Below are 24,367 nucleotides of genomic sequence, written 5' to 3'. Positions count from 1 at the left end.
TGGCAAGGAGGCATCGCTGACCGGCCGGGCTCTAGCTTCCCAGAGCCCAGTCCCCCCTCTCCCTGGAGGGGGGGTGGGGCGCTGAGGGCTTCCATTGCCCTCAATACAAGACACCCACGGGTGCCACTCCTCCAGCACCCCCGCCCCTTCCCGGCCAAGGCCTGGATCTGGGCTCTTAGCTCCTGGCCTGGAGCACCCTCAACACACAACTGACCTCTAACCTCAGAGGCATGGGCACCCCTGCCCTCTCCTCCACCATCAGTTCTGGCCTGGGCGGCCCTCACCCTAGCCTGCTGCCCGCCTCCCGCCTTCCCTGTCGCCCAGACTAGACTCCCACCCGTGCAGCCAGCGGTACCCTCCCCTCGGAACCCGCTGGGGCAGCCTCGGGGCCCCTCCCAGGCCCGCTGCCCCGGCCGCTCCCTGGACTCCAGCTCGGGCGGCCGCTCCCTGTCTCGCCTGGCGCAGGAGGCGCAGCAGCTGCCGGGCGCGCTCGGGCCGCCGCTCGTGGAGCGTGGAAGGGATCTCGGGAACCAGCGCACCCGGCGCTGCGCTCCGAGGGCGCGGGCCCGCACCCCGCCGCCCTGGCCTCCGTGCTCGCCTCGGGTCCGCACCGCCGGCCCGGACGCGCCCCCACCGGTGCAGGGCGGCGGGCATGGGACAGGCAGGAGGCCGGGCCGGCGGAGCCCCGCCCCGGCCGCTCGGGCCCCGCCCCGATACCAGGCCCCGCCCACTACCGCTCAGGCCCCGCCCCCGGCCGCTCAGGCCCCCGCCCCCGGCCGCTCAGGCCCCGCCCCCGGCCGCTCAGGCCCCCGCCCCCGGCCGCTCAGGCCCCCGCCCCCAGCCCTAGACGCGCCTGGTGGGGAGCGCGGGGCCCGGGCTGCGCATCGCTGCGGGGCCGGAGCCGGGGCGCGGGCAGGGGCGGGGGGCGGTCCTGCGCGCGGGTCTCGCTGGGGGAGAGCCCCCGCCCGAGCAGGCCCGCCCTGGAGCTCTGTTCTCGCGGCCGCGGTGTCGCCGAGCCCGGCCAGGACGCGGTGGCGCTTGGCGCCTCTGAGCCCTGCTGGCCACGGGCTGCCTGTGAGCGGGGCTCCGCGGAGCTGTCTGCCAGCCTCGGGCGGTGCCAGTCCCGCTTCCAGGAGTCAGCCCGGCCCCGAGCAATTGTAGTTCGGGACACTCCCGCAGGACAAATATTGACCGCCCTCCCTGCTTGGCTGCGCACAGGCCTGGGCAGAGGGTGCAGCGGGTCCCCTCCGACCCAGGTTCCTGATCTCCAGCTGGGAGGGACACGGGGTGAGGCATGCTGGTTAACGGTTAAGCCAGGCTCGGGGCAGGCTGGCGCGGGCTCTGGGCACCTGGCCCTGCCCCTGGCTTTGCGTTTCCTCCCTCAAGCAGGGAAGTGTGAGGAGGGGGAGCCTTGGTTCCTCTGGGCACCAGGTTTGAGCGAGGGTCCTGCCCGGCTCCTGGTGTGTCCCCCTCCTGGAGGGCTCCCTCAGCAGGAGTCTGGCCTCATCACATGCTTGGGTAGCAAGCAGGGCCTGTCCCACCTGCGAGGTCGGTGTGCCCGGGCGTAGGTGCTGGCAGGCTCGGGGGAGGTGGGGGGACCCCAAAGGCACCTGGCAAGATGTGGGCAGAGCGAGGCTCCTTCCCCAGGGTTTAGGCACCAGCTGCCCGGGGTGTGTCTGGGCACAGGGCGGTGGGCTGTGTGTCTTCCCAGGCCGAGCCCCGGACACAACGCAGTGCCCTCATGCCCTGACACCCACTGGACCCGACCCCTCTCGCTGCCTGCGCGGGCACCCCCGCTGGACCTGTTCCCGGGCCTTCCTACCCTTGGCTCTCCTCTCTCCTGGCAGCGGCCGGTTGGACCCGGAGGCCTCCCCTCCCACTACTCGTGCCAACATTTCCCTGGGGCCACCTTGGCACCACAGGTTTCCTCTCTGGCAAACCTGCCCGTCCTGCCTTCCCTCTGGGCCTGTGCTGCCTCTGCCCTGACGTGGTGGTGACAGGGGCCAGAACTCCAGGGACCTGTCAGACCCCCGTCCAGAGCTGGCAGCCTGGTAAGATGCCGCTCCCTCCCCCACCCACTCGGGGCTGGAGCCAGACCCGGGATGGCTCCCAGGTCCTGACAGTATCCTTCCAGAGGCTGAGCCAGGCCTGGACATGGTCACCTCGAAAATGAGAAGACCGCGGTGGGGGGGGGGGGCGGGGGGGGGCGTCTGGGCGCAGATCCTAGCTGGGTTTCCCTCAGCCTCCCGTGGGGGCGGTTACGTGGGGCTGGCTCTGGGGCACTCTTTCTGGCCCAACCTGATGTGGCAGGAGCCTCCAGGGCCAGAGCGGTAACCTGGGGAGGAGCCGTTCCCCCTCCCTGGTCTGTGTGTGTGTGTGTGTGTGTGTGTGTGTGTGTGTGTGTGTGTAACCGAAGGGCTGCCGCCCCATTTCCCGAAAGGGGACCTGGCCCCGAGCCCATCTGCCCAGGCGACCGGCATGTGGGGATCCTGAGTCCGTGTGGGGAAGATTTCACAACACGGACCCAGGGGATCTAGAGGACGGTGAGTGAGCCGGCACCAGGAACAGGAAGGCCAAGGACAGAGGAGCAAAGGGAGCTGAGGGGGGCGGCCTGGCTCACGGGGAGTCAGAGAAAAGGGGGCCCCGGGAGACAGCGTCGGGGGGGGGCGGTGAGCCTGGGAAGAGCCCCACTGCCCAGGGCTCCCCTCGGACCCTTAGACTTTAGGAGCCACTCACCTGTCGGGGAGGAGAGGGGGACGGGCAACACAGGGACGTGCTTCTGGGAGGGGGAGCAGGTGCACTGGGACCTTGGGTTTGGGGTTTTTTTGTTTGTTGTTTTTTAAAATATATTTTTATTGATTTCAGAGAAGGAGGGAGAGGGAGAGAAACATCAATGATGAGGGAGAATCATGGATCGGCTGCCTCCTGCACACACCCTACTGGGGATCGAGCCCACTACCCGGGCATGTGCCCTTGACCAGAATCGAACCCGAGACCCTTCAGTCCTCAGGCCGAAGCTCTACCCACTGAGCAACACCGGCCAGGGCAGATTTGAGGGGTTTTAGAGGCGGGCGTGTGGGAGAGGTCTTAGGGGAGGATCTCCATAGAACAGCCCTGGTTTCATGCTGATGTGTGGAGATAAGATTTATTCCCGTAACTGCCTGCGTCCTGGGGCGTGGGTTTCTGCTATCTCGAGTCGGGGATTTACAGCTGTTGATCCCCTGCTGGGAGGAGCAGGGCAGCGCTGACTCCCGTGGCCTTGGCGAGGGAAGGCAGGGCTTACGAGGGGCTGTAAACTCCGGGCTGTTTCCCGGCTGCCTGTTTCCCTCTTCCGCTCCTCCTGGCGGACTGGCCTGGGTTTTCCCGGGCAGCAGAGCGGTGTTTGTGGAGATCCCATGGGGTGGGGGCTGTGAATGTGCCCTCAGCCCCCAGGGCCGATATGGAGGTTCGGGGGCTTGTAACAGGTCTCTCTCTGGGCAGCCCCACGCATTGGACAGCCAGTGAGGCAGAGGTTGGGGAGCCAGAGAGTCCGGGGGAGAAGGGGGGACAGCCGGACCCCAGGCCCCTCTGGAGGCAGTCAGGAGTGAACAGCGACAGCCACACCTCTGGCTTCCCAAGCCCCTGGCTACCCATGTGGTGGCCCAGCTGGAGTGACAGGGAGCCAAGGTCCAGGTGACTCAGCAGGTGGGGGCAGGGCTGTGGCTGGAACGAATAAGACCTGTCCTGCCTTTGGGCTTCTTCTCTGCCCACTGGGGGGTGGCCCCAGCCCAGAGGACCCTGAGTCTCCTGGCAGCCACTGCGAGGAAGCAGGCCCGAGCGCCCTGCCTGGTCTGGCTCAGTGGCTAGAGCGTCGGCCTGCAGACAGAAGGGTCCTGGGTTCGATTCCCAGTCAGGGCACAGGCCCAGGGTGCGGGCTCGGTCCCCAGTGAGGGGGGTGCAGGAGGCAGCCGATCCATGATTCTCTTTCACCATTGCTGTTTCTCTCTCTTTCCTTCTCCCTTCCTCTGAAATTTAAAAAAAAAAAGAAAAAAACGAATAGACACGTTTCTTTTTAAAAATATGTTTCTTATGGGTTTTTGAGAGAGAGGATGGAAGGGAGAGAGAACAAAGCCACCGATCTGTTCCGCTTGTTTGTGATTCATTGGCTGTTCTTGTGTGTGCCCACCGGGATCGCGCCACAACCTGACCGTGTCACTGCGATGCTCTAACCAGCCAAGCTCGCCGGCCAGGGGTGGGTCTAGGAAGGTCAACAGCGAACAGTGAACCTGATAACAAGAACAATGAGGGGCTCTGTGGTCTCCTGAGCAGGGGTGAGGTCTGGGGTGGGGACGAGACCCAGCCTTCGGCCCCCTATTCCCACCCGCGGCAGATAATTACATGGTGAGGCGGTAACTGCTACCTGTGCCGGTGCCGGGGGCAGGGAGGACCAGGCTGCACTGATGCCTTCCAGGCTCCGAGCTGCTCACCGGGAAGGGACAGAGGTGGCTGCAGGCCTGGCCTTCGGAGCCATAGGTAGCGGGACTCACTGGGCAGGTGTGAGCCCGGGGGAGTCAGACAAGACGTTGATTCAGCAACCTCGGGGCTGGAGTTCTGGCTCAGGTTGGATTCAGCCCGGCCTGCGGGGCTCAGTGCTGAGCGTCGGCCCATGACCAAGAGGTCCCAGGTTCAATTCCTGGTCAGGGCACATGCTCGAGTTGCAGGCTCGATCCCCAGTGGGGGCCGTGCAGGAGGCAGCCGATCGACGTCTCTCTCTTATCGAAGTTTCTATCTCTCTGTCTCTCTCTCTAAAAAATCAATAAAAACATTTTTTTAAAAAGAAAAAGAATTCAGAGACAAGATTCAAACTATAAGGTGATGTTTAGCCCTGGTCGGTGTGGCTCAGTGGATAGAGCGCCCTCCTGTGGACTGAAGGGTCCCAGGTTCGATTCTGGTCAAGGGCACGTACCTGGGTTGCAGGCCTCCCAGCCCTGGTCAGGGGCAGGCAGGAGGCAACCAATCGATGTCTCTCTCACGTCGGTGTTTCTCTCGGTCTGTCCCTCCCCCTTCTACTCTCTCTCTAAAAAATCAATGGAAAAAATACCCTCGGGTGAGGATTTTTAAAAAACGATAAAGTTTGTTTGGAAAGTCACAGAGGTAGAAGTGGGTCGCAGGAGAAATGGGCTCAGGACACATTACAGGGACGAAGGAAGGGCCCCTGGAGCTCAGGAGAGAGAGGCAAGGAAAACAGGCCCAGGGGAGGGGGAGGCCTGGGGGAGGGGGAGGGGGCAGAGGGGAAGGGGGGTCATTAGTCAATGCAGGTGGTCGGGTGTCCCCGGTGGCATCTCCCGTCTAGTCTAGCTGCTCTTCTGGGCCCGGAGCTGAGACATAGCTGGGGCCTAGACGTCATCACCAGGGTTAATGCTTAAGGGAGCAGTCGTGCAAGGGCCCGCATGGGGGTCACAGGCGGCCCCTCTTCGGCCCCTGGTTCCTCCTCCATGGGGGTCTGATGCCCGGGGAGGAAAGGTCAGGGGGTCTGAGCCGCGTGACCCGCCAGGTGCTGGGGGAGGAGAGGCGACCCTGGGGGCAAGGTTCTTGCTTTCCCAATGCTGCCTGTTGCTAGGCACCTGGGCTTTCCACACTGACCTTCTGTACCTGACTCAGTGTCCGTGTTCTGCTCACGCCCGTCTGACTGGCTACCACGGACCCACCCCACACCCGTGGTCACGAGCCCGGCTCTTCAGACTGAACACTGAGGCAGGCCCTGGCTGGTGTGGCTCAGTGGCTAGAGCGCCGGCCTGCGGACTGATGAGTCCCAGGTTTGATTCTGGTCAAGAGCGCATGCCCGGGTTGCGGGCTCGATCTCCAGTCAGGGGGGTGTGGGGGGGCATGCAGGAGGCAGCCGATCCACGATCCTCATCATCGATGTCTCTCTCTCCCTCTCCCTTCCTCTCTGAAATCAATAAAAATACATATATTTTTTAAAAAGGCAAAGAAAACTGAGGCAGGAAGAGGAGACCAGGCCGTCAGTGGCTGGGGTCCAATCTGGGCCTTGGTCCCTTAGAAGCCATGCCCGGCCCTTGGTCACGCTGCCATCCGCCTCTGAGCTTGGGAGGTGGACTCGGTCCGTCGGGTGCCAGACCAGTCCTGCGGCTGGACGTTCCCAGGTGTTAACAGGCTGACATCTCGGAGGCCCACGCACTTGGCCGCGCTCCAGCCTCCAGCCGCACATCAAAGGCGGTGCTGAAAGGATGAAGCCGGGAGTGGCGCCAGGGGTGTTGGCCAGGCGCTGGGGGCACGGGGACCTGCCCGTACCTGCCGTTGGCCAGAGCTTGTCTCCCCACCACCACTGGCCACTGCAGCCCCCCACCAAGCCGTGTCTCCCTCCCACCCTTTCCGTGTGGTCTGCGTGGCTCTGTTCTGTGGCCTCGGACAGTGGCGGGCGGGCCCACCGGGAACAGGTGGACTCACAGTCGCTGCAGAGAGCTTTCTAGGAAGGCAAACTGAGGCATGACCCGGGAAGATCTTTTTTTCTTTCTTTGTAATATGTTTTTATTGATTTCAGAGAGGAAGGGAGAGGAAGAGGGAGAGAAACATCAATGATGAGAGAATCATGGATCGGCTGCCTCCTGCGCACCCCCTACTGGGGATTGAGCTGCCACCTGGGCATGTGCCCTGAGCAGGAATCGAACCGTGACCTCCTAGTTGATAGGTCAACGCTCAGTCACTGAGCCACCAGCCAGCCAGCCAGTCTCATTGTCTTTAGAGACAATGAGTCCCCCACTGGGCAGCTGTGGGAGATGGGGGACTGGAGACGGGAGGTCAGAGACAAAACGTGGGAGATTCTGGGATCCTAGGGTTGAGATGTTGGGATTTACGGTCACTTGTTCTGTCCGTTTCCCAGATGTGTCCTTGGGGCAGATACCAGGAGACACAGAGCGCCCTGGACGAGGCCCGGGTTCCCGGCCCTGCAGGCTCTGGAGGCTGGAGCAGGCACTCTGCATCCTGACCAGCCCTGCCGGCCTGGCTCACTCCCCGTGAGGCTGTTGGCTGCACCCGGGATGTCGTGGCTCGACCAGCTGGGGTCCACCCGGGGCACCAGGCTCACCTGGCACGTCCTGGAGCTCGGCCACGGCTGCTCCTGGGATCTGGGAGCAGGGCGGGCGGGACAGGCTGCAAGGAGAGGTCACTGGGGGGGAGCGGGTTTCAGGGCCCTGCTCCGGTCATGGGCCACTGCCTTGCCCTCACGGGGTGCCGCTTCCCTGTGCGGGGAGCACCTGGGCAGAGAGGTGAGGCAGGTTCCAGCCTGTCAGGACAGGACGGGCCAGGAGGCCACGGGGGGCCCACTTCTCGGAGGGAGACGGGCGGTGCCCAGCCAGCCTTGCCCACTGGAGCAGAGCCGGAGCCGCCTCCCTGGCCACGGCCCCTGGGGCTCTCTGAGTCGCTGGAGCCAGGACAGGAGGGCGATTAGGAGATTAAAGGGCCCGGCCGGCCGGCGGGGCTCAGGGGCTGAGTATCAGCCTGCCAACCAGGAGGTCACTGTATGATTCCCGGTCAGGGCACAGGCCCGGGTTGCTGGCTCGATCCCCAGTGGGGGGCACACACGAGGCAGCCGATCCATGATTCTCTCTCATCATGGATGTTTCTCTCTCTCTCTCCCTTCCTATCTGAAATCAATAAAAGTATATATTTTTTTAAAAAATATGAAAGGCACCAGGATGGTGGGGTGCCCACCCTGTACTGAGCTGGCACAGCCATGGGTGAACCTGAGGGGGGGGGGGGGCAGTGAAGGATGGAGAAAAGACAGACAAGAGAATAAAGCTGGGGCCGGGTGGGATGCTGCTCTCGGATGGAGAGACAGCGCCACGGCCTGCAAACCGAGTCTTTATTTTATAGCCGGATCCCACGAGGCAGAGGAAGGGCAGGTCAAGATGTTTACAACGTTCTTGGGGGTTTCGAATCTACTCAATCACATGCACCTGGTCAAGCTTTGTTTACTTGCTTTTGTTTACTTGCTGCACCTTCCGCAGCCCACATCACTCAGCCTCCTGGGAGCCGCTCTCCACAGCACACTAACCCCCGCCTTCCCGCTGCCCTGACAGCTGCCCCTGACTGGAGGCAGCTTGGCCCAGGAAAGCTCTTCCAGGAACAAGACTGCGGAGAGCCCAGCTCGGCCAGCCGCCAGCCAGCACCCCGGTCCCACGGCCCTGCCCCCTGCACGGCTGGCTGAGGAGCTAATGGGCACCCACCGGGGTCGTAAGGCTGCACGGGGTTAATGGGTTACCTGGCCCCGTGACACCTCCACCGCCTCCCGGGCTCTCAAAGTCCAGCGCCTGTCCCTCAAGGCCTGCGCTCGGCCCATCCCTGCCAGCCTTGACGCCTGGGGAGGGCGCGGCTCCCGTCACCCTCTCTGCTCCCGGAGATGCCTCCAGCGCCAGGCCCCCAGGTCCAAGGGGTTCTCTCCCCCAGGCCTGGTCTCCCCAGTGCCATCCCAGCTCTGCCTGGATGCCCCCCTGACCCCCAGGATGTCTGCCCCTCCCTTGGGGCCCTGGGGTCTTCCTCCTTTGTGGCTAACCGTACTATTCCACCCACAGACTGACTGGGGCTCCTGGAGAGAGGAATCTAGATGGGCCAGGATCCAATGGGCGAATGAATGAATGAATGAATGAATGAATTTAAGCCAGGGCTGTGCTCGTGGGGGTAGTTCTGGAAGACAGCAGGCCAGGTGTGGCCCTCAGAGGCACAGGAAGGCTTGGGCCGGCCAGCGCTGGGGGGCACCGCCCCATGGCATTCGATGGGGGGACCCACCCCATGCCATGGATGGGCAGGGGCGGGGGTGGGTGATGGCCCATCTCTCACCTCCACTGCCTTGTGTCCTCCATTGGTCTGTCTGCTCACAACTCCAGAAAGTTGGGGGATGAGGAAAGAGTCCCCTGAGTCATGTGACTCCCTTCAGGTCAAGTGACCTGGGTCCTTGGAGGGACCGCCTCCAGGGTCAGGGGGTCAGGGAGAGGGCCTGCGTAGAGGTGCGGCCCGACCCCGGGGTTGTAGAGAGAACTTAGGCCCCTCGGACCTGGTGGGGTCGAAGCTGCTTATACCCCCCCCCCCACCTCGTGCAGGCGTCTGGCTCCACCCCATGCTGTGTGACCCCCTCTCTGGATATCGTAAGTTGGGGGGAAGCTCACCTCCTTTCAGGGGACCCTGGGTCTGATCTGCCTCTGCTGGACACACAGCCCTCCTGAGGCCCAGGAGCCTGGGGTCTGGGTCAGGGCGTGGAACCCCACTGCGTCCGCGAGGCCACAGCCCTCCTCCCACCTGGGGCGGCTCCTGTGCCTTTAAAGCCTCCCCCACCGGCCAGCACGGGAGGGAGGGTGGAGCTGCCCAGCTGGGCTCCGGGACTCAGTCCTGTGCTGGGCAGCAGGAGGCCCTGCCCTGGCGCCAGGTGAGCTGGGATGGAGGGGGCTCTGGCATCCCGACCCCGGGGCTGTCACCCCAAAGCACATCTCCCCTGGGGAGCTGCTGGACGTCATGGTGGGGGAGACTCTTGGGCTTGGGGCCTCCCGGAACGTCTGGGGGCCCGGGGTCCAGCCCCAGCTCTGCCCGACGTCATGCTCCCGGGTGAAGGGAGTGAGCTGCCCGTCGGGGTGACAGGGCAGGGCTCCTGCGGACGGGCCAGCAGGGGGTCCCGCAGGTGGGCAGAGCCCTGGGCTCCCGCAGGGTTGGCTGCGCTCCCTCTGCCACAGGTGTGGGCGGAGGAGGGCGGGTGCGGCCGCCTGGCTTCTCTGAAAAGGCTTTGGAGGAAGCGGGCTTCTCGGAATTGAGGGGGAGGGTGCCCCGTGGAGAACCTGAGCCTGGGAGGGTCTGGGGGCAGAGGGGACCAGGCCGCAGCAGGGGGGGGTCAGGTCTGGAGCGAGCTGGGGCCGTGCTCTCGGGGCGCGCTCCCCCCGCTGCGGCCCTGGCTGGGCTGTGGGGGGCGTGGGGCAGGGTCGGTTGTGCAAGGGTCATTGCACAACTCTAGGGGTGCCCCTCGCTTTTGGGGTGTCTCTGGCAGATTTCAACAGGTTTCCGGCAGATAGTGGTTAGAGGACAGGTCTGATTCTCAGCCTTGGGCTGCCGGGGTGGGCATCGGGGAAGGCCAGCTTCCCAGGCGGCCGTGTGGCTGGGGCGGAGGAGGCTGCGAGGTGGGTGACTCCTCGCTGTGGGCACAGTGGTTTCGGGGGGCCGCCTGGTTGCCAAGCTGCTTCTCCCTAAGCCTGGGTTTCCTGCCTGAGCATGGGTTTGGGGCTGGGCCCTGTTTTCAACCTGTGGCTCTGGGGTTGCGATGACACAGCCCTGGGCTGAGTTGGAGGATTAACAGAAGAGCTCGGAGCTGGCTGCTCTGCCCTCTTCCTTACCCTCCTCTCCGCCGCGCCCCGAACTCGCTTGGCTCAGCCTCAGTTCCGCTCGCTCGGGGGTGAGTAGAGGTGTTGGGAGGCGGTGGTGCTAATGGCAGAGTCAGAATCCTTGGGTGGCCTGGCTGACGTGGCTCAGTGGTTGAGCATCGACCCATGAACCAGGAGGTCACGGTTCCATTCCTGGTCAGGGCACAGGCCCAGGTGGCAGGGTCCATCCCCACCCAGCAGGGGGCATGCAGGGGGCAGCTGATGGATGATTCTTTCTCATCATTGATGCTTCTACCCCTCCCTCCCTCCCTCTCCCTTCCTCTCTCTGAAATCAATTAAAAAAAAAAACAAAAAAACACCCACCTTGGCCAGTTGGGCTCAATGGATAGAGCGTCAGCCTGTGGATCGAAGGGTCCTGGGTTTGATTTCCAGTCAAGGGCACAGGCCCGGGCTGCAGGCTCCATCCCCAGTGGGGGGCGTGCAGGAGGCAGGCGGTCAATGATTCTCTCTCATCATTGATGTTTCTCTCTCTCTCCCTTCCTCTCTGAAATCAATAAAAAGTTATATAAAAAACAAAACAGAAAACACCCCACCACCTAAGAAAAAGAGCATTTGTGTGGGTGAGGCTTGTACGTTTTTGGAGATGGGGAGCTCCCCCCTTTCTGTGCCTAGGCCAGAGGGCGTGGGGTCTGGAGGAGACCCCCAGCTCAGCCCCTGCAGCCTTGCCTGGGAAGCCAGGGTCCCCCAGCCCCCCAGCCTGTGTGCAGGGGGAGGGAGGCCGAGCCGGACAGAACGGGACAGACTCCTCCTGCGTGTCACGCCTCTGTTACCACGGCCTTTGCTGAGCCACCTGCCCTCCGGTCCCACTCCTGGGACCTGGCCGCTCGCTGTGCCCGGGGTTTCCCGTGGGGGCTGGGCTTCCTCTGCCCACTCAGACACCCTCTTTTATGGGGCTCATCTCCTGCTCCCCCGGCAGGGGGAGAACTGAGCAGGCTCAGGTAGGGGCGGAGCCCTGTGGCTCTCCCCTGCCGACCCCTCCCCTCCGGCCCACAGCTCTGCAAGGCAGCCCCTCAGGCAGGGCCGGTCCCGATGTTCCTTCCCTGTTCATCTTCCCAGTCACTCTGGTCCGCAGTTGGGGTGATGCCCAGGCCGATCGGCAGTTGTAGCGTCTCTGGGCCACTCCAGGGCCGCGGGTACCCGGACACGGATCGCTTTGGCGGCCCTGTCTGCTCGGCCTCTGTGTCTCCTGTCTGTCGGGTGGCGCAGCCCTGCAGGGCGGGTGTGGATTCGCTTTAGAGGCTTAGAAGGCTGGCGGCTGGCAGCTCTCAGGCGGTCTAGACACCTGGCCAGGGAGCAGGTGGGAGCCACGACCTAGGAAGTGGCTGAACCTTATCCTCGTCTTTATCAGATAAGGGCCTGGGGGGAGGGGGAGTCCTGTCCAAGGTCCCCAGGGCCCGGCCAGAGCAGCTCCTGCCTCAGCTCCTCCTGGGAGGTGCCGCCCGGATCTCAGGCTCAGTTCCGAGGCCCCCTGAGCAGCGCTGCGGGGGGAGCAGGCGTGGCCGTGGCCGTGGCCCCTCAGACCTCCCCGCACAGCTGCCTCCCCGGGAGCCGGAAGGCGGCTCTGCCACAGCCTAGACTTTCCCAGGCAGACCGCCTGCCTCCTCCCGCCCGGCCGCCCCAGCCCAGGGCTGTCCCCGGAGGAACCCGGGCTTTCCTGATCTCCGGGTGCCCCCGGGCCTCAGGTAAGCCCCCCAGGGTCCTTAGGAGCTGGACTGGTTATTTTATCTTATTTTGTAAACTTTATTGATGTCAGAGAGGAAGGGAGAGGGACAGAGAGGTAGAAACATCCATGATGAGAGAGAGTCATGGACCGGCTGCCTCCTGCACGCCCCCCACTGGGGAGGGAGCCCACAGCCCGGGCCTGTGCCCTGACCGGATTCGAACCGTGACCTCCTGGTTCACAGGTGGATGCTCAGCCACTGAGCCACACCAGCCGGGCAGGCGGGGGGTTGAGGCCAGGCACTGGCCCCATCCACTCTCCAGCCTTGGTTTCCCCTCCTAATGCCGGTTTGAGTGGGAGCCTGGCCTCTGGGCTTGGACGTTGTTAGTGAATCTTTGAGAAAAACGTGGGAAGCGGAAGCCAGGCCCCCAGCAGGGTGCCCTTGGGAAGCTGGATGTGTCTGTCTGCCTGGAGGGGGCCGGCGGGGGGGCGGGGGGGGTGAGCCAGACCTCCCGCTGCCCTAGGGGGGAGGAAGGGGGGGATGCGTCCGAGCCGCCCACCCTCCCGCACTCCCTGCAGTCTGAGCCTCCCTGCGTGCCCCTGCCCCTCAGGGAGCCCACCTGGGCCCTGGGATGGGGGATGGACAGACGGATGATGGACAGGGGAGGCTGGCGTGCGGGCGTTAGGAACTCATGGCGCGCTCTCCCCAAGGAGAGAGGAGGGCCCTGAGGGGAGCCTGAGCTGAGAGCCCCACGCCCAGGAGACAGGAGGCCATGTCCCCAAGGTGCCCAGCACGGCCCACCCCAGTGGATGGGCCCCCGCCCTGCCCAGGCCTGCCCATCCCTACCGCGTGGGATGGGAAAGTTCTGTGTCCTGAACCAGCGCTGGTGCTGCCAGCCCAGCCCCTGAGGCCGGCAGACCTCCCAGCACAGCCCCTCCCCTGCCGTCAGGGGCCCTAACCCGGCCCAGCCTCCCTGCCAGGGCACAGGGCGTGCCCGGAGGCTGTCAGGCCTGGTGGAGGAGAGGGCAGAAGGCAGGCTGTCCCTGAGGGCATCGGCAAGGGCAGGGCTGGTTGGCACGTGGGAGAGAGCCCGCTGACAGCTTCTGGAGGACGGGACAGGAGGTGCTGGTGGGAGGGGCTGCGTTGAATTCAGCCAGAAGCCCTGGTGCCTGATTCCTTTTATTTTAATTTTTTTTTATTTTTATTGATTTCAGAGAGGAAGGGAGAGGGAGAGACAGAAACACAATGATGAGAGAGAGTCATGGATTGGCTGCCTCCTGCACGCCCCCCACCAGGGAATGAGCCTGCAACCCGGGCAGGTGCCCTTGCCAGGAATGGAACCCGGGACCCTTCAGTCTGCAGGCTGACGCTCTATCCACTGAACCACACCAGCCAGGGCTGGGTCAGGTCATTCTTTCTGCCAGAAGCTCCTCCCCTCTCTGACCCCCAAACCCTCCCCGCTAAGCCACAGGGCCCCATCCCAGTAAGAACCCCATCTCTATCAAGCAGGGGCCCTCCTGGGAGCCCCCAGACTCCCCTTGCTGGGTTCAGTGGTGAGCATGTCATGTGACCAGCTGCTGAAGCCGAGCTGAGGGGGAGGGGGTGGGCCCTGGAGCATGCCTGCTCCACCTGAGCCCGGACGTGCCCCGCCCGCTCCGGGCCCTGGGCAGGTCACTGCCAATCAGCCCCGTGGGGAGGACAGGCACCCCGCTTGGGGTGTGGTGGAGATTAAGTGGGTTCACCAGGCCGGCGGGGCTCAGTGGTTGAGCGTCGACCTATGAACCGGGAGGTCACGGGTCGATTCCCGGTCAGGGCACATGGTTGCCGGCACATGTTCTGGGCAGCAGGCAGGCGGGAGACTCAGGGATATGTCTCAGGCTTCACACTGGGCTGTGCCGCGGGGGGAGGAGAGGATCAGGCTGGCACGGCCCCCGGCCCTGCCCCCTGACCCCTCCACGTGCCCACAGGTCCATGAAGAAGCGCTATGTGGTGCTGGCCCTGGTGGCCATCGCGCTGGTCATTGGCCTCAGCCTCTGGCTGTCCTCCGCCCCCAAGCCGCCCAGCCACGTGTACCCCAGGGCCGCCGTGGCCGCGGACGCCAAGCAGTGCTCGGAGATCGGGAGGTGAGTGGGCAGGCGTGGGGCCGCGGGCCCTGGAGGACGGCCGCCGGAAGGGGACCTGGGCAAGGGGCACCCTTCTTCGGACCTGCTCCGCGGCCGCTGGGCGGGGACGGAGGGGCCGCGGGGCCCAGGAGCGGGACGCGGGTCCCCGGTGCTGCGGGGCCTCGTCTCCGTGCTCAGGGCGCCTGTGTCTTTGGATAAACTCTGCTGTTTGATACTATTTTCTACTCCAATCGCACGTTTTACCCAAAGATCAGTTCCCACTTAAAGACGTAAACAGAAAAAACTATTGCTAATGAAAAGGAACAATTCTTTTTAATTATAAAAGTTACGTGGCCCGGCCGGTGTGGCTCAGCGAGTTGAACTTCATCCCAGCACCAGGCGGTGGCTGATTTGATGCCGGGACAGGGCACACGCTGGGGCCGCAGGCTGGGTCCCCAGCAGGGGGCGCGCAGGAGGCAGCCGGTCCACGTTTCTCTCTCCTACATGCTTCTCTCTCTGAAATCAATAAAAACATACTTTTTAAAAAGTTATGTACATTGCCAGGCCGGCGGGGCTCAGGGGCTGAGCGTCGATCTATGAACCAGGAGGTCAGGGTTCGATCCCCGGTCAGGGCCCAGGCCCGGGTTGGGGCTCCATCCCCAGTGGGGGTGTGCAGGAGGCAGCGGGTCGGTGATTCTCTCTCATCATTGATGTCTCTCTCTCTCTCTCTCTCTCTCTCTCTCTCTCTCTGTATATATATTTATATCTCCCTTCCTCTCTGAAATCAATAAAAATATATTTTTTAAAAAGTTATGTACATTTGTTTGAAAAAGAGGAACTATAAACCCACTGGTTTTAGAGTTACATTGAAAAAACCCCTAAAAACTCCGGTGCACTGGCTCCGCGGGGTGGAGGGGCGGCGGGCGCGTGGGGTCGGGCCCCGTTCTCACGCCTCCCGCGCCCGGCAGGGACGCGCTGCGGGACGGCGGCTCAGCGGTGGACGCCGCCATCGCGGCCCTGCTGTGCGTGGGGCTCATGAACGCCCACAGCATGGGCATCGGCGGCGGCCTGTTCCTCACCATCTACGACAGCACCACCCGTGAGTGCCCGGCGGGCGGGGGCGGGCGGAGCGGCCGGGGGGCTCCGGGCTCCCGAGGGCGGGGGGGGGGGGGTGTCGCCGGCGTCCCGTCTGCCCCCTGACGTCTCCTTGCAGGGAAGGCCGAGGGCATCAACGCCCGCGAGGTGGCCCCCGCGCTGGCCTCGGCCGGCATGTTCAACAGCTCAGAGCAGGCGCAGGAAGGTGAGGGCGGGCGCGGGAGGGGGAGGGGGAGGGCGGGCGCGGGAGGGGGAGGGGGAGGGCGGGCGCGGGAGGGGAGGGGAGGGCGGGCGCGGGAGGGGGAGGGGAGGGCGGGCGCGGGAGGGGGAGGGGGAGGGCGGGCGCGGGAGGGGGAGGGCGGGCGCAGGCGCGGGCCGGGCAGGTGTGCCACCCCCTGGGGCGGCTGTAATGCCGCCCATGCCCACCCCTCCCCCCCTTCCCAGCCCCTCTCACCCTCCGTCAGGGATGCGCGAGGCCCTCATCACGGAGGCCTGGCCGGGTAGCGCAGCGGTTGGAGCGCCGCCCCCGTGCGCCGAGGTTGTGCGTGTGATCCCCGCCCGGGGCACATACGAGATGAACCGATGAGCCGCAAACCTCTCTCTCTCCTTCCTCTCCCACCCGTCCTCTCGCTCTAAAATCAGTTTGAAAACCGTCATCACCGAGAGCTACAGGGTCGCTGTGACTTCTGCTCGGGCCTCGGGGCCGCCTGCCGAGCACACAGTGCCGGTCACCACAGCTGCCACACGGTCCTGCGGGCTCTGCGCAGCCTCCTCCCGCTGGGCCCGGACCCGCCCCGCGCGCTGGCTCAGGGGCGCTGAGTCCCAGAGAGGCCACGCGAACCGGCCGAGGTCACACGGTTCCTTGGTGACGAAGCAGGCTGCCTAAACCCTCTATTCTCTTTTTTTATTAAAAAAATACTTTTATTGATTTCCGAGAGGAAGGGAGAGGGAGAGAGAGATAGAAACATCAGTGATGAGAGAGAATCATGGCTCGGCTGCCTCCTGCACGCCCCCCACTGGGGATCGAGCCCCCAACCAGGCCTGTGCCCTGACCGGGAATCTATCCGTGACCTCCTGCTTCATAGGTCGACGCTCAACCACTGAGCCACACCGGCCGGGCTTGAGATGCCTTTTTCTAGTGGGCGGGTCCATCCTCAGATCGGGCCTGGGAGACTCAGGGCCCAGGGGTCGGCTTCCAGTAGAATCATGGGCTCCTCTCAGGTCAGAGCTGGGAGACAGAGCTCTTCGTGGTCAGATGGAGAGGGACCGGGGCAGGGGTTTGGGCTCAGGTCCCGTGGGGACCAGAGGAGCGAGGCCCCGGCTTTGGGAGGGCCCAGGTGTGGGGTGGCCTGGGTCGGCACTGGGGGGCTTGGCAGGTGCGGGTGGCAGCTTGGGTCTCCTGGGACGAGAGGCGCGTGTCCTTGGAGGTGCAGGCGGAGAGACGGTGTGTGTCCGGTTCCCCACAGTCTCACGGCGCCTCCGTGGGCCTGGCAAGCGTGGTGGCACCGGCGGGAGAGGCCTCCAGGCCTGGGAGAGCCCAGCCCCGCACGCACGCTCCCACCGCCCCCCTGTGCCCCGCGGGATGTCCCGGGTGACCTGCACCCTTGCCTGCCGCGCCAGCTCTGACCCCACACGCCCAGCTCTGACCCCACACCCCATTCCCCTCTAAGCCTCACCGTCCCACCTGGGCCTGTGCCCGGACGAGGCCTCCAGGTCCCTTGTCTGGAGCCGACGCTGTCCTCCCTCTCGCCCGGCAGGGGGGCTGTCGGTGGCCGTTCCGGGCGAGATCCGCGGCTACGAGCTGGCGCACCAGCGGCACGGGCGGCTGCCCTGGGCCCGCCTCTTTGAGCCCAGCATCCGGCTGGCGCGGCAGGGCTTCCCCGTGGGGAAGGGCTTGGCGAACGCCCTGAATAGCAGCCGGGCTGCCATTGAGCGGCAGCCGGCCCTGTGGTACGTCTGCGGGCGCCGCCGATCCGCCCGGGGAGCCGGTGCTAACGGCGGGGGCGGGGGGGGGGGGGGGGGGGGCCCGGGAGATGCGCCCCTGCCCGTCACACGTGGCGGCTCACTCTGAGCCGGGCGCCCGGGACTCTGGCCTGTGTGCCCTGAGCAGCAGGGGACGTGAGGAGGCCTGGGCCGGCCACGGGCGGAGGAGCCTGAGCGTGGACCGGAGCCGCTGTCCTGGGCTCTCGTCCCCCGTGCTGGGGGGCTGGGGGGTGGTCCGGCCACCACTCCCACCCCCGGCCTCACGGAGCCCGCTCTGCCCAGCGAGGTGTTCTGCCGGGACGGCAAGGTGCTGCGGGAGGGGGACACAGTGACTATGCCGCGGCTGGCCGACACCTACGAGACGCTGGCCTCTGAGGGCGCCCAGGCTTTCTACAACGGGAGCCTCACGGCCCAGATCGTCCGCGACATCCAGGCGGCTGGTAAGTGCGAGGGACTTCGCGGAGGGAGCCCTGAGCTGGGGCCCAGGGGCCTGGGGTCCTCGGGGCCGGCCTGGGCTGGGCACTGGGCTCTCAGGGACCATCTGGCCAGGGAGGGTGACAGGCCATGGAACCACAGCTCCCGGTGAGGTCAGAGCTGAGAGATGGTACAGTTCAGGAGAGAAAGCTCCCCCACCCATGGCTCCCTGAGCGTGGGGGTGGGAAGCAGGTGTAAGCGTGAGCCAGGGCCCAGGAGGCACTGAAGTGCAGGCCCCGGAGGCCTTCCTGGAGGAGGTGGTGCCTGAGCTCCAGGTGAGATTGCACGTTATAGGCAGAGAGAAGAAGGATATTCCTGGCGGAGGGAACCGGCTAAGGCCTGGAGAGGCGATTTTACTTCTCCAAGAGGGCCACAGGGGCATTGGGATGCGTGCAGGGCCCTGGGGTTGGGACCTTGTGGGGCAAGTTCTGCTGGAGCCCCAAGTGACCTCTCCCGCCCTGAGCTGCGGCCTTCTTCCTATGTGAGTTTTTAAAAAAATATTTTTATTGACTTCAGAGAGGAAGGGAAAGGGAGCGGGAGAGAGAGAGAGAAACATCCATGATGAGAGAGAATCACTGATTGGCTGCCTCCTGCACGCCCCCCACTGGGGATCGAGCCCACAACCCAGGCATGTGCCCTTGACCGGACTTGAACCTGGGACCCTTCAGTCCGCAGGCCGACGCTGTATCCACTGAGCCAGCCCGGCCGGGGCCCCATGTGAATTCTGTCTGTCTGTCTGTCTGTCAGGAGGGGGTGACTGGCACGTTGACCTTTCCCACTGACACAGAAATTCGCTGTAAATGCCAAGCTTCCCCTGGAGAATGAAGCGCCTTCCTCCACCCGCCCCCCCCAATTAGTCATGGGAAGAGGGGGCTGAGCAAGGGGGAGACGGACAGACAGGCTGCCCAGAGCACAGACAGCCAACCTGGAGGCCAGGGCGAGGAGAGGACGGCTGGCCTGGGCCTGGCCATGGGGAGACGGCACCATAGGGCAGAAGGGGCTACGGGGGGGAGGGGGCAGAGTGGAGGTGGGGGTGGGGGCCCTGCAGGTGGGCGGGACCCCTCCAAGAGTGAGGCCCCAGCCTCCTCCGAGGGCAGCCCTGCCCCGAGAGTGCAGCCCGCTCCGTGCCCCTCCCCACCTAGAGCTGCTGTCTCGCCGCAGGGGGCATCGTCACCGCCAAGGACCTGAATGACTACCGCGCGGAGCTGATCGAGCACCCCCTGAGCATCAGCCTCGGGGACTCCCGGCTCTACGTGCCCAGCGCCCCCCTCAGCGGGCCCGTGCTGGCCCTCATCCTCAACATCCTCAAGGGTGAGCCCCGACAGGGCCCGGGCGGGGAGGAGCCTGCAACCAAGGCATGTGCCCTCGACCAGAATCGAACCCGGGACCCTTCAGTCTACAGGCCAACGCTCTATCCATTGAACCAAAGCAGCCAGGGCCTGGTAATTTTAAAAAATATATATTTTTTATTGATTTCAGAGAGGGAAAGAGAGAGAGAAAAACATCCATGATGAGAAAGAATCATGGATTGGCTGCCTCCTGCACACCCCCTACTGGGGATGGAGCCTGCAACCCGGGCAGGAGCACTTGATCGGGAATCGAACCGTGACCTCCTGGTTCATAGGTCAATGCTCAGCCCCTGAGCCCCGCCGGCCGGGCTGCTGCTGGCCACTCAGTGCTCCCCAGGTGGTTCGGGGGGTGAGAGCACCCAGGCACCCAGCGGCCTCGGCTGAGTGGCGATGTCCCGAGGGCCCCTGAGGCCGCCAACGCTGCCCGGCTCTGCCCTCCAGGGTACAACTTCTCGCGGGCGAGCGTGGAGACCCCCGAGCAGAAGGGCCTGACCTACCACCGCATCGTGGAGGCCTTCCGCTTCGCTTACGCCAAGAGGACCCTGCTCGGGGACCCCAAGTTTGTCAGTGTGACTGAGGTGAGGGCAGGGGCTGGCCCTCGACGGCGGGCGGGGTCTGCCTGGAGGCGGCAGGGGTGTCCCTGGCCTCCCGCCTGCTGTGCGAATCCGCTCTCACCACCCTGCGGGGGAGGGGGCGGGCCTGTCGCCTGGCAGGATGGACTAGGGCAGTGATGGCGAACCTATGACATGGGTGTCAGAGGTGACACACAAACTCATTTTTTTGGTTAATTTTTCTTTGTTAAATGGCATTTAAATATATAAAACAAATATCAAAAATATAAAACTTTGTTTTACTGTGGTTGCAAAGATCAAAAAATTTCTATATGTGACACAGCACCAGAGTTAAGTTAGGGTTTTTCAAAATGCTGACACGCCGAGCTCAAAAGGTTCGCCATCACTGGCCTAGAGACCCGCGTCTGGGCCGGCCCGGGAGCTCAGAGTGTAACAGACAAGAGGAATGAGTGCCCCCGGGGGGGGGGGGGGCCCTCCCCCTCCCCTCCCCCTCCCCCTCCCCCTTCCAGGCTTTGCACGGGCTGTGCCCCCTGCTGGGAGGGTCTGGTGTAGTCGGAGTGAGGTGAGGGGTGCAGGGGCGTCGCAGCCCTTGGGGGATGGGGAGGATGGGGGTCGAGCCCGCGACCCGGGTACGTTGCCCTGACCGGATGGAACCCTGACCTCCTGGTTGCCAGGTGGACGCTCGGCCCCTGAGCCCCTTGGCAGGGCCTCGCTGATTTCGAAAGCCCAGGGCAGCCTCTGGCGGAAGGTCCCCCGTCTGGGATGGGCCTGCCTCTCTGGGAGGAGATTCAGGCCGTAGGTTCTCCCTTCGGACTCGTCAGTTACCCTGCGGGGTGTGGTTGGAACCTTCTGGAGACGTGTTTTCAGCGAGGCCTCCTCCCCCCTCTCCGTGTCTGTCCTTCCTCTCTGTCTGCCCGTCCAGCCTCGCGCCGGCAGCAGCTGTCTCCACTGTACCCTTTAGCCCGATCTTGCCCGTGAACTTGAGGCTCACCGCTGCTCGGTGTCGAGCGGGCACCTTTCCAAAATCAAGCTCCCTGCGGCCCCAGCCTGCCCCTTCCGCAGCGGCCACCCCCACCCCGGGTAAGGGTCACTCTGGGATGAAGACTTGAGGGCCGTTTCCAATTCCTCCTCCTCGCCCACCTGGGTGAGCCAGCCACCTCCTCCCTCCCGGCTGGTGTCCCCGCCTCCGGCCCCCGGAGACCCTGGGGAAACAGCCAGGGCTCACTGCTTTGTCCCAGTCCCGGGTGGCTGAGCCTTAACGCCAAAGTCTTTCTGAGGCCTACGGGGAGCCCCGGGACTGGACCTCGCGGCCTCTTCCACCTCCTGTCTTTCTAACACAACTCACCGTCTGCCCATCACTCACAGGCCTGCCCGGGGGCCTTTGCATTGGCTATCCAGGCCTCATTCGGGGTTCTTTTCAGATGTCACCTCCTCCGAGAAGCCCTCCCTGACCACTCCACCCCCTCCCCATTGTTCTCTACCACCTCTACCTGGCTCGTTCTTCCCAGCACTGCCTTCGTCTTCCCTGCCATGCGGGTGGGGAGCCGCTTGGCTGTTCCCTGCTGACCCCCCAGTGCCAGGCTTGCAGTACAAGCTCCATGAATGAATGAATATGGCTCGAGTGGGGGCTTGGGGAACAGACAGACAGACATTCAGAGTTGCTGGCCTGCAACAGAGACAAAGGCTGGAGAGAGGGGTCGGCCGGGCCGTGTGAGTTTTGGGGTGCCGGAGGCTTGTGGTCAGAGCCTCGGCCGGGGATCCCCGAGAGCTGCCCGCACCAGCCTGTGCCCGTGCCCACCCCCGTTCCTCAGGCTGGCTCTGGGGTCTCGGCAGGTGGTCCGGAACATGAGCTCCGAGTTCTTTGCCGCCCAATTGCGCAGCCGCATCTCCGACAACACCACGCACCCCGCCTCCTACTACGAGCCCGAGTTCTACACCCCAGACGACGGGGGCACCGCCCACCTGTCCGTGGTCGCCGAGGATGGCAGCGCCGTGGCGGCCACCAGCACCATCAACCTCTAGTAGGGGCTGCCGGGTGGCCTGGGGCCGGGGCGGGCGGCGGGCAGGGGCTGCCCTCGCGTCCCAGGAGCGGGGCTCCATGAACCCCTTTTGTGCTGGGAAACGGAGGCCCCACCTTGGTAGAGCACTCGCCCCGGACCTCACGGGGTACATGGGGTACATGTTGGAGCTTTGGGGGTGGGGGGGCCGGGAGGGCGGGGCGGTGCCCAGCCGTCTGACGCGGCCCGTCTGCAGCTTCGGGTCCAAGGTGCTGTCCCCGGTCAGCGGGATCCTGTACAATGATGAGATGGACGACTTCAGTTCCCCCAACATCATTAACCAGTTCGGGGTGCCCCCCTCACCGGCCAACTTCATCAAGCCAGGTGCGTGGTGCGGGCCCGGGCGGGCTGGGGGCTAGCGTCCCTCCGGGCAGGCAGCTGACCTGCATCTCTGTCCCCCCCCTCCCCCTCCCCCCTCCCCACCTCAGGGAAGCAGCCGCTCTCCTCCATGTGCCCAGCCATCATCGTGGACCGGGACGGCCGGGTCAGCCTGGTGGTGGGTGCCTCTGGGGGCACCCAGATCACCACAGCCACCGCGTTGGTATGTGCCTGCCACCTGTCCCCTCGGCCCCCGCCCCCGGGGCCGTGCTGTGCTGACCCCTGTGTCCCCGCTCCCCAGGCCATTATTAACAACCTCTGGTTCGGCTACGACGTGAAGAAGGCGGTAGAGGAGCCCCGGCTGCACAACCAGCTCCTGCCCAACACCACCACCCTGGAGCGGGACATGGACCAGGTGGGCGGGCACAGCCGGGGCCGGGGGCGGGGCATGGGGACCAGGTGGGCGGGCACAGCCAGGGCCGGGGGCGGGGCGGGGGCGGGGCATGGACCAGGTGGGCGGGCACAGCCGGGAGCCGGGGGCGGGGCATGGACCAGGTGGGCGGGCACAGCCGGGGCCGGGGGCGGGGCATGGGGACCAGGTGGGCGGGCACAGCCGGGGGCGGGGCATGGACCAGGTGGGCGGGCACAGCCGGGAGCCGGGGGCGGGGCATGGACCAGGTGGGCGGGCACAGCTGGGAGCCAGGGGCGGGGCATGGACCAGGTGGGCGGGCACAGCCGGGAGCCGGGGGCGGGGCATGGACCAGGTGGGCGGGCACAGCCGGGGCCGGGGGCGGGGCATGGGGACCCTGGGAGGAGGTCTGGCTCTCCTGGGTCACCGTGGAGGGACCGTGGCTGGTGTCCTCTGCTGGGGGCAGGGGCCATCACACCCACCACCTGGGCCATCTTTTTAAAATAAGTTTTATATTTTACTCTGCTTTTTTCTTTTATTGATTTCAGAGAGGAGGGGAGAGGGAGAGAGAGAGAGACATCCATGGTGAGAGAGAATCATGGATCGGCTGCCTCGTGCGTGCCCCTCACTGGGGATCGAGCCAGCAACCCCGGCATGTGTCCTTGACCGGAATCAAACCCAGGACCCTTCAGTCCGCAGGCCGACGCTCTATCCACTGAGCAAAAGCAGCTAGGGCCACCTTTTTTTTTTTTAAGATGCCTTCATTTTATTTTTATTATTTTTTTAAATGTTCACCAGAGGATATTTTTCCATCGATTTTTCGAGAGAGTAGAAGAGAGAGGGAAAGACAGAGAGAAACACATCGATTGGTTGCCTCCCACACGCATCCCAACGAGGGCCCAGGCTGGGGAGGAGCCTGCAACCAAGGTACGTGCCCTTGACTAGAATCGAACCGGGACCCTTGGGTCCACAGACCAATGCTCTAGCCACTGAGCCAGTCTGCCCAGGGCTGCCTGGGCCCCGCTGAGGCCTCCCTCTCCACCCCCCCACCCCCCCAGGCGGTGACCACAGGCCTGAAGAGCCGGCACCACCACACCAAGGAGGTGTCCACCTACATCGCTGTGGTGCAGGCCATCGCCCGCACGGACGGCGGCTGGGCGGCCGCCTCGGACTCCAGGAAAGGCGGGGAGCCGGCTGGCTACTGAGGGTGCGGGGCGGGCCAGGCTGGGACTTGGGGTACGGGCTTCTCCCGCGAGGGGCAAAGCAGTGCAATAAATGGGGCCTCGGCGCCAGGTGTTGCTGGGCTCCCGATTCCCTGGGCCGCAGCATCCTGTGTGACATGGGGCGTCTGGGGGGGGGGTGGAGAGCCCCGCGGGTGGGAGGGGGCGCAGGACAGGCCCCTGCCTAGCACCCTGAGCCCCAGCACCAGGGGCCAGGCCCTCCCTTATCTGGATTGGGCCCCGGCACTTCCACGGTTGGCCACCAGGGGGAGCCATAGCCCTGGCTTTCACTGGGGCAGGAGCAACCCAGGGATGCTGGCCACCTGGGTACCTCCTGGCCTGGCGGTGTCGGACCCGCCCCGCTGACCTCACCCAGAGGCGAAGCTGAGGCCCCAGGAGTGGGATTGGGCAAGAGGCTGGAGCAAAACATGCTGTTCCGAGCGGGCCCAGGGCGAGCTTCCCGAGCACAAACCCAGAGTGAGGCCCAAGCCGTGCTCAGAGCCAGGGAACCCGGTTCCCAGGGAACCGACTGGAAGAGGCCCCAGATCCCCAAGGTCAGGGCTGGAGGCTGGGTGGCTGGGGACGCAGCCTGGAGGGGGGTAGGTCTTGGGGGGGACACAACCCCCCTCTTCCTCACTCCGGGTCTGCTAACTAGGCTTTTTAGATTTTTTTTTTACTGATTTCAGAGAGGAAGGGAGAGGGAGAGAGA

General features: G+C 64.7%; 1 protein-coding gene across 5 annotated transcripts; it reads left to right on the top strand.

The window, feature by feature from the left end:
• The first annotated feature begins 1,902 nt into the window (after positions 1–1,902).
• LOC118655532 (glutathione hydrolase 1 proenzyme-like) lies at positions 1,903–23,758 on the top strand. 5 transcript variants are annotated; one of them, XM_036307432.1, is made up of 13 exons: positions 1,903–2,051; positions 2,441–2,543; positions 14,047–14,202; positions 15,150–15,280; positions 15,395–15,481; positions 17,034–17,226; positions 17,542–17,699; positions 18,895–19,044; positions 19,524–19,660; positions 21,488–21,675; positions 21,908–22,035; positions 22,140–22,444; positions 23,497–23,758. In XM_036307432.1, the coding sequence occupies exons 3-13, from the start codon at positions 14,051–14,053 to the stop codon at positions 23,641–23,643; spliced, it is 1,776 nt and encodes a 591-aa protein (XP_036163325.1). In that variant the 5' UTR covers positions 1,903–2,051; positions 2,441–2,543; positions 14,047–14,050; the 3' UTR covers positions 23,644–23,758. The 5 variants fall into 5 exon arrangements, with proteins under 5 accessions (XP_036163325.1, XP_036163324.1, XP_036163326.1 ...); XM_036307434.1 differs by lacking the exons at positions 1,903–2,051; positions 2,441–2,543 and adding an exon at positions 9,310–9,418 and having other exon boundaries at positions 22,140–22,252; positions 22,331–22,444; XM_036307431.1 differs by lacking the exon at positions 2,441–2,543 and having other exon boundaries at positions 1,920–2,051.
• Positions 23,759–24,367: the final 609 nt, after the last annotated feature.

Source organism: Myotis myotis, unplaced genomic scaffold (genome assembly GCF_014108235.1).
Source record: "Myotis myotis isolate mMyoMyo1 unplaced genomic scaffold, mMyoMyo1.p scaffold_m19_p_47, whole genome shotgun sequence".
Classification (NCBI taxonomy): Eukaryota; Metazoa; Chordata; class Mammalia; order Chiroptera; family Vespertilionidae; genus Myotis; species Myotis myotis.
Note: the sequence above shows the minus strand (reverse complement) of the source record. Positions and strands in the feature narration are given on the sequence as shown.

What these genes read in the sequence shown, in the direction of transcription:
- LOC118655532 (XM_036307432.1), top strand. Translation starts at nt 14,051, where the DNA reads ATGAAGAAGCGCTATGTGGTGCTGGCCCTGGTGGCCATCGCGCTGGTC. An exon ending in CAGTGCTCGGAGATCGGGAG is followed by an intron (nt 14,203 to 15,149) that starts GTGAGTGGGCAG and finishes CGCGCCCGGCAG; the next exon opens with GGACGCGCTGCGGGACGGCG. An exon ending in CATCTACGACAGCACCACCC is followed by an intron (nt 15,281 to 15,394) that starts GTGAGTGCCCGG and finishes GTCTCCTTGCAG; the next exon opens with GGAAGGCCGAGGGCATCAAC.